Raw genomic sequence first — 9,204 nt, 5'->3', positions numbered from 1 at the left:
GTATTTACTATAGATTCACTTGATACCAGTATGCTATGTAAAAACAGCATCAATCCTACCAACATATTTTCTAAAACATTATGAGAACTGTTTTCTGCAGCAACCACTGGCTTATATATGGTTTATATCAGAAATACTTCAGAGTATGCTGGGATCATTGACAGGCTGGAGGTTAAAAAATTATTTCTTGTTCTCTTCACGTTTGCTTGTTAAACAGCAGAGACCTTGTAGCATAAACCCAACACAAACCCAGCTAATCCACCCAAGAAGGGGAAAGTGGGCCAGGGAAGTGAGGCGGGGCCAAGGAAGTTAGGCGGGGCTAGAGATGGGAGGCGGGGCCAGAGATAGGAGGTTCCTGCTGCCAAAATGCTGGGGCCACATGGCCCTTTACATCCATTCGGATTGAATTGCACTTTTCTTCTTTGGCTAAATCATTTTCAAAGCAGCCCTGACTCTATCTGTTATTTCTAGATTGAGTTCAAGTGAATACCGATAAGAAAAAAGCAAACGTAATCAACGTTGAACTGAGACGACTAGTCTGGTTACTGGAGGGCTGCCCACAGTTGACAGCGCCTACGGGTGTTCGCTATGATGTTTTCAATAAAGACAAGGAATGCTAGAAGAGTCAGCCATCCTCATGAAAAAGGTGCTTCAGAGTCTGAGGTTTGCTTTAACCTGGCAGAAAAAGAAACGTTTCACAATGTCTTGCAGCAATAAATAATGATAAAGATTCATAGGCCTAAATCTGTGTTCTTGATCCAGTTTTGTCCACTCTCAGCATGGTGTATAAGTGGAGTTAGATGGGCCCGGTGGTGTGTTCTGTAAAGTGTCTTCAGCCATGATTACCACCAACATGAGAAACATTCATCTGAACAAGGCTCAAATCACAGGGTAACTAATCAAATTAACGAATCAAACTAATTATTGACTAATCAAAATCCACATGTAATTAAAATGAATTGCTGTAAACTCCAAAGATTTGCTATATACAATCAAAATGCATTAAAAATCTCCTGTACTGCAGCTGTGAGGTCAGAGCTGCAGCAGTAAAGACCTTAAAGCTGTAATGAAATGGCTGGATGCCTGCTAGTGCGTGACACTCACGTCCCCGCTTACACAGAGCTGTGTGGCACAGATGTTCACACCATCCGTCAACTCCTGCTGTCAATCCCCCTGCCGTTGGACCTACCAAAGGTCAGAACACAGGAGCGATCCGACACAGGCAGTGGTGCATCATGGGAATGACGCGGGCCACACTCATGCATGTACATGTGCGTGGAGTTACAGACTGACACCCATGTCAGAGTGCACCGGCCTGGTATCTCCCGAGGCCTTTTGGTGAACGGTAGTGATAGTGTCCATCTTTGAGCAGATTTCCTATAAATAGGAGGCTGCCTGAACTCAAAGGGCATTCTGTATTGCCCGGCAGCATTCCTCTGAGCATTCACACACACGACCCTCACTTCCCCGCACTCGGGTTACCACCACAGGGTCCTAATGCCCCCTGCCCGACCCAGCGACGCAGAGTACTTACTGAAAGAAGAGCTGTGTGCTGGGTCAGGAGGAATCAGGGAAAAACATAGTATGTTGATGTTAGTGTAGTGCCAGGGCCACGGCCCTGCCCTGAAGAGCGCTGTGGGTTCAGTGTATCCGACCAGATGCTTTAACGTCCTCCACGTAAGCGTGAAGTCTGGACCCGGCATTAGATTCTCTCCTGGTGCCGGGGGAGTCTCGCTCCTCCATTCTTTTACGTTCAGGGGTTAACAGAGTTCATTTTCTGCCACATTTGACCTCAAAGTGGCTTTTTTGAGACCTGAGGTCAAGCAGAGTCTAACAACGCTTGCTGACCTTGTCTGTCGGCTCGTAGATTGTGTCCAGCAGAACAAGACGTTCAGTCTTCATGTAGACACAGCCAAAAAGTAAGCAGCATGTGAACACAAACAGGGCTGCGCAGCAAAGACGTGAGATCATGTCCGAGATGAAGCACGTGAGCACGTTTCAAAACATTTTCAAAGACAGTATCTAGTGCACAGGAAATGCAGCAGGAAAATACGATGTGATATGATTTAATTGTCACACCTAGAAAATGTTTCAGCAATCTGTAGTTACCCCATGTACTACAATTCTACCAATTACAACATGAACAGGAACAAAGCAGAGAGATTAAAAATATTCACATAATTGTAATACTGCACTGCTACATTGCACAGTATAAGACTCTGTGGAGTCCATGAATCACAGCAGGTGTTGGTCTTTCTAACCTACCACTGCCACTGAAGGATCATGTTGTCTATCATCTTTTCAAACTGCTGATTTAAAAGTATCTTGCTACTGTGCTGGTGTAGTTCTTTACTACTGTGGCAACGGCTTGATCGAGGTTGACTGTGGTTGATTTTATGTCCAGGACACTAAACCAACACGACAGCAGAGTCTCACGTCTGAACTGAGCACTCCATCTCACCCTTCCTAGCAGCTGTGTGTGGACATCCCAAGCCCAACATCACCAGTGAGATTTATGGGTTTCTGAGGCTAACGGTGCAGTTCTGTTGGGCGTGCCATTCCAGTTCTGTAGCTCCCACTCTGAGAGCTGCACGCTGACTAAAATGAGACGGAGCTGGAGGCTCTGGGGTGTGGAGTTAATGACCAGGCTCTCCTGCACTCTGCCAGAGTGGCGACAGGGGTGGGGTCTGCACACACTTGTGCCAAACTCTGCTGCTATGTGTCTGTAGATCATACAGATCGTTAGAGAAGGTGCAGTTTGATTATGATAGCACAGATTCCATATCATAAATGATCAGATAAAAAACTGCATGAGACATACTGAATCTAAAGTGGCATGGACGTTCAGACCTCGCCTTCCCCTGGGGGACTGAGGAAGTGAGTTTGCCCTGTCAGCCGTGCAAATTATTCACTTCTGGTGATATAAAATAAGATGCATCCATTTTAGTTTGAAGACTCAAATCTATTTCTCTGTCATAAGTATTAAAAGAACTAGGAAAGAAAAATGAAATCCCGATACATACAAAAGAACAGTCAGGATGTATTCTATTCTACTCTGGTGTAGACAGTAGTCGTGAGTGTTTCTGTTGTTCTGTAGTGTTGGGTGGTGGTGGTTCTCTCCTGCCATGCCGTAGTGTACAGGATTGCTGCAGCATCCACAGGAGGGGTAGGGGCATTTGTTTACTGCCCCTGCTGTCAGTATGAGGGCTGTCTCTCCAACTGCTGGAAGAACTCCAACTGTTACATCATTGCTACTTGCCATTCCAGTACCCTTGAATAGGATACAGAAGAATCTGATTGGTTCAAAACACTACCAGTGTGATGACATCAAATCCAAAACTGTGACTAACAGCTTTAAATCCTACCTAGTTTGACCACAGCTCAATTATATTTATCCACTAAAGAGCAAATGTCCCCTATTCACTAACTAAATATTTAGTTCAGCAAAGCACTTCTGGCTGTATTTCCTCATTTCAAATTAAAAGCATTGAAGTGGTCCAGGTGACATCAGCAACTGGCATGACATCACACTAATGGCCGCTTTGGATGCACTACCCCTGTAGATGTAAAACAATCAGAACCAACAATGAATAAATACTGAGCTGCCAGCTCGTAGTGTGTCAGGATTTACACCTAGCTGATCAGAGCATGATTCACACATACTCACGTCAGAAGGACACGCTGAAGATTCATGACCATTAAACAACTGAAAGCTTTCAGACACCCTCAGATGAATCTCTCTGTAGTTGATTAAGACAGACTGTCGTAAACCTACTAAATGTCTGACTGCATTCTGAAATTCTCTGATGCGAGCAATAGAAATACTGGATCTCCTTATGAAATGATGGTGGTAACATAATTGAGGAGTGAATCCTGAACAACAAAGTAACATTTTAAAAGGTTTGATGGCCATGTGTACAGCACAGGTATCAAAACCTCAGTAACCACCTTCGAACAATCACTCTGCCTACTCCTCTCACACATGTCCTATCCCTACACCCCCCCCCCCCCCCCCCCCCACACACACACACACACACACACACACACACACACACACACACACACACACACGGTTGGCCCAGGCCCTACTTGCCCAGAAGGTCCAGATTGCTTTAGAGCTCCTATAGTGCAGTACGCCACCCTGCCTGATAGTGTAATTGTTTATTCTCCAGGTGGGGTCCTGCACTGCAATTTTACTTATATTACTAAAAATAATTTATATCTACTTCACGATAGAAGTGCTAGTGACAAAACAAATAGCTTTCAGCTAATCTATCACAGGGGCAAAGGGGTAGAAAACACTGTTCATTATGTCATATACTCATCTTGCTCTTCATGGTCGTTTCTGTGGGAGTCATCTGAGCTGCATTTCCCTCCTCCCAGTCTTACACACTTTACTACTGACTCCTACATTTCTTTAATAATAAATACGTGACATCCTTAATCTTCATTTACAGCACATGTCGCTGTTAAAACGCGTCTTAATTTGACGTTCAGTGTCATTGCCTCTTTGTGCTCAATAAATTGCAAAAGCAACCAAATATGCAGCACGAATTGCTACTCGAGCAACAGTGTGGTATGTAGCCCATGCAACCCACACCAACATCAGCTATCCGTAAATAACAATATAATCACACAGGAGCGTCACGGGCGCAGTAGTAACCTACCTTTCTCCTCGGGCATTGCTTTTCTTTTTTAGATCTCAGTTATAAATAAATCCAGTCAAACTTTGGTTTACTGTACGAATGTCCGAGCGTATGTTACTGTTGCGCGGCTGTTTGACACATAGTCGTATGGCTGGATTGTGGTTGTGAGTGGAGGTGACAGTGTTCTGGTGAAGACGCGCTCCTAACCGTGAACGCGCCGCTGCACACTAACACGCGAATGAACGTCGGGTCATATGACTCCCCAAAGACACTCCAAGAGCGTGTTACCGCCTGACTTACAGTCAAGAACTTGCAGCAATATAATATAAATAGAATATTCCAAAGCCCAAATAGTTTGTTCAGCTCAAAGCAAGTTAATAAACGTAATTTGGGCGAGCGCGGACGAGTATTGTGGGTACCTTCTGAACCAATCGGCAATTATCACTTTTAAAGTGCGGTTGAATTACATGAAATTGTATAACGCTCCTAAACCTTGCGTCTTAGTGGGGACTAAAGCATAGTTTGGCCATGCATATAGCAAAGTCATCTCTACTCATGAGGCGAGAACGTTCACTAATCAAGCCCACATTAATATTTTCTTAAATAATTTCTCTGACGATGAAAAGCTCCTGTCATTTTTCATAGTCATAACCTACATAATTTCAGTGCATGCACAGAACTCTGCAGCATGCATGACAGTCAAGGTTGTGCATGAAATGTCAGGACGCATGTCCTATTAAGTAGGTTGGCCCCATTAAACCCCATTAATGCCCATTAAAGATCCAGGGTACTATATGTAGCTCAAGAGACTGCACTTACCTCTTATCTATTAGGCCTACACAGCACTTTTTTTGTTATTGTTACTCGAACTCCTGTGAGCTTCAATCTAGGCTAATTTTCTAATAAATAAGTAATGATAATATAATATAATATAATATAATATAATATAATATAATATAATATAATATATAAAGTAAACATATGCAAATACAAAAAATTATACATTCAGGCACCAAATACTCATTCACAAACAATTATGGAATGACAGGATTAGATTTTTAAACCAGAAAAGAAAATGAAAGTAGACAAGAGCTAGAAATGGCTAGAAATAGACAGAAATGGCTAGCTTTGTGGACAGTGATCAATTACATAGACCTCATTGCACAATAACTTAACCTAGCACAGACTGTTTTACTCAGGTTAATATCAGTGTAGCCTCACTTAACATCCATTTTGGTACTTTTAAGTCATGATTCTACAAGATGGTATCCTAGCCGGATTTGTTCTAGGATTTTTAAGTCTTTTTTCATGGATTATTCTTTTTAAAGGTTTTAAACGAGTGTATGCTCATCCTTTAAAGTAGACAAGAGCTTGCATGTTCACTGGGCCAAAAAAGGGCCAGAATCCTGTCAGAACAGACCTGCTGACTCTTCTGCTTCTGAATGCCAACGTAAGCGTCAAGGTGCTCTGTTTCTATTATTTTCTTCAGTGGCAAATTAAGCCACAGTGAATGTCAGCTCAGAGAGTGGCTGGGTTACTCTGCTTCTAAAGTGAGTGGCCTGCAAGATTTTTGGAAAAACGACTGAACATTCAGACCCATTTAGTCAAGGTTACAGTGACTGTACACATGAAAATGTTCACGTCTGCACATGAGGGCTGTGAAACGTGCAGGAATTATGTGTTAGCCAACATCATCCACAATGCTAATTGCAGAACTATTGATACCCAGCTGAATAACATAAAAATAAGTATGAATATTGAACTCATTCACTAACCCTACATCGGTGATTAGTATCTATGTGCTACTGTAAAATGTTCTGTCCCCACTATTGCTTGGGTAATCTGCTTATATTAACCTGGAGATAACTTGGTTGTGTTGCATTGTGTTGTGTTGCATTTTGTTGATACTACAGCAGTGGGCTGACAACCAGCTGTAGCCTCTAGGGTCCACAGGCAGGTTAAAACACCTCTGCCTCTGATCAGCTTGCAATGCTTTGCTATGAAAACATATACTTATCAAACATAGGCTTTTACAATAGGAACTAACTCCATAACAAACACCACTCCATTCAAACACTAAACACTAACTAAACCAATTTCACTAGAAGTCCACAAAACAATTACAGGTTAATTAACAAGTCACAGTGGTACCGATATGAAGCCTGTTGACAATGAGCATTTTCAAGAGTATTTTAAATCTGAATTCCATGAGGTTATTTGTAGCGTGCATCAGTTGAATTCAGGTGATTTGCACGTTACTCTGAAATAAATTATAAACACCGTAAAAAACTAGCCATAATAGCACTGCAGTGTATTAAATGCAATTGTTCTTTACATAAAAATAACAGTTCTGAATGAATCCCCCCAAAATTCTAGAATAGAATAGTCATAGGTAAAAGATAATCCTATGTAAGCCAATGTTAAAATTTAATCTGGGGTACGAGAGTATATAATTTTATACTCCAACGATGTAGAAATTTGTGTTTCATCACTGAGCAAAATTCAGTTAATTTTATGTCAACCTGGTGAAAGTATTCCTTTCCTTTGAGACTCGTCCTTCTCATTGGCTAAGAGGCAGAGGCTGGTTATGATAGTGAGAGGTTTATCATCAGTGCCCCTCTTATGAGCTCACACATCTGTGCAGTCTCTCCTAATGAAAACTCTGAGACATGACTAATGCTTTGGCATTTGTGAAGCTTCAACCTTTTCACACATTCAGTTCATTTAATTGCTACATTCCCTGGGGTTTGGAAAAGGAAACAGGTCTTCGTTTCTTTCGTTCCGTCAGCCAGACTTTTTTCCTTTCATTGTTTTACAGACTTTTCACACTGATGCAATGTCGAGGAAAAGTGATGTGTTGGACAACCAGTGATTGGACATAACAACTGCATGTCAAACTGGACATTGCAATGGTAGCCAGAGTGAGTTGTCTTCCTTCCAACCCACAGCTGAACTTTACAGTGTGTTGCTCAGAGCAGATTGGTGTGAGCCATACAGGGGGAGAGAGTTATTCAAAAATACTAAATAACAACAAACAGAACACTAGTTTATGTCAGTTTGCACAGAGGAACTCCCAGCTCTGGTAGAATAGGATAGTCCAGATGTTCTAGCTCAGTTAACTGGGATTCAGAAGATCATGGAAAAAAGAAAGTGGCATGGAAGAGGCATTGTTCTACAAGGATGCAAGAGAAACTGCCAGATTTCAACCTTCAAAAAAAGCATATTGCACAATCAGTGTTGCGAATAACGCAGTTATAGGTAACTGCGTCATTTTGTCAGTAACGGGATAATATAATTAATTACTTTTCCTGTCGTTACAACGCCGTTGACGTTACTGGTCATTAAAAGCGGTGCGTTACTATATATTGATATACTAACAGTAATCCGAGCGGACCCCTCCCCAGGCTAGTGAGGAGTAACAGATCTCGATAGGTCACAGTTCTCGGTGTAACACCTGTTTAACTTAACAAGTCAGTAAGCGATTGGCTAACGCAGCGTTATGGTAGTCAATTAGAGCCAGTGTTTTTACACGCGTGCCGAAGCACACCAGTGACACACGACACAAACGGAGAAGAGGCAGAAATGGCGAGTCAGGAGGAAGCCGAAGAAAACTGGGTATTTGATTTATTTAATTAAGAATAGAGGTTTTATTGTTAAGTTTACTTCTGTTGTGAACAAACCAGTTGTCTCAGGTTGAGATAATTTAATTTAATTTGATAGATGTAAATGTATATATAGTGTACTTTTGCTTTTTTTTTTCAAAAATTTGAGATTTTATCCTGCACTGGTCTGTTGATGTGCAATAAATATCAAAAGTTAAACACCTTTCTGATCTACTCATTTCAACTGACTGTGAAAACTGCTTTTTCAAAAAATCCTTATTCATTGGCATATAACTTTTTTTTTACTGTAATGCAAATAGTTACTTTCCCTGGTAACGAGTTACTTTTATTATAGAGTAATTAAGTTACTAACTCAGTTACTTTTTAAAAGTAACATTCCCAACACTGTGCACAATTCACTCAAGCTCTATTCCTCTGCCACTGTGTGATTAGATAACGTGTAGTGCTGGGTCTTGGGCCTAAGTCTCTGTGTTATCCAGTGGGTGTGTATCGATGTCTGCTTGTGCAAGAGGTTATTCAGGGGATTCCTGTTTAGTTTAGACTGCTTAAAGTGGACAGGGAGATCAATACAGCAGGAAAGACAACATGGCTCCTAAGGAACCAGCCTCAGCAAACACACGTCTGGCTTTCCAACAGCTCTGGGGAACACATGGATGAAGGAGTGGCCTTCAGACAAGTATGTACAAGTAATACATTATGGAGTCAATTAGTACACTAAACCACCATCAGATAGGAAGGAAAGCACATGCATTCATTACTAGTATGACATATAACTCCTATGATGAGCAATAAAATTACCACTATCATAAACAATGTGAACACGTTTAAGCATACGCCCTTACAGCAATACTTAGAAATGATTCATGATAAAATAAGGATTTATAGTATGGGAACATATTTTTATGCCTTCTAATATTATGATGCTCTTTAAATGT

The 9,204-nt window shown here is 41.4% G+C and overlaps 1 protein-coding gene across 14 annotated transcripts in view; it reads right to left on the bottom strand.

Moving 5' to 3' along the window:
* ablim2 (actin binding LIM protein family, member 2) overlaps window positions 1-9,204 on the bottom strand; it is a 55,580-nt gene that overhangs the window by 39,275 nt on the left and 7,101 nt on the right. For 2 of the 14 annotated variants that reach the window (XM_076999937.1, XM_076999936.1), the window contains exon 1: window positions 4,668-4,944. The exons of 2 other annotated variants lie outside the window; for them this stretch is intronic. In XM_076999937.1, coding sequence (XP_076856052.1) covers window positions 4,668-4,683 — 16 coding nt within the window. In that variant the 5' untranslated portion in view covers window positions 4,684-4,944. Of the gene's footprint in view, window positions 1-4,667; window positions 4,950-9,204 lie in introns of those variants that run through there. 10 more of the 14 variants (XM_076999932.1, XM_076999934.1, XM_076999939.1 and 7 more) reach the window with 10 other exon arrangements.

The sequence above is a fragment of the Brachyhypopomus gauderio genome, chromosome 3 (assembly GCF_052324685.1).
Source record: "Brachyhypopomus gauderio isolate BG-103 chromosome 3, BGAUD_0.2, whole genome shotgun sequence".
Lineage (NCBI taxonomy): Eukaryota > Metazoa > Chordata > Actinopteri > Gymnotiformes > Hypopomidae > Brachyhypopomus > Brachyhypopomus gauderio.
The sequence above is the reverse complement of the archived record's forward strand: the minus strand, read 5'-3'. Positions and strand labels throughout refer to the sequence as shown.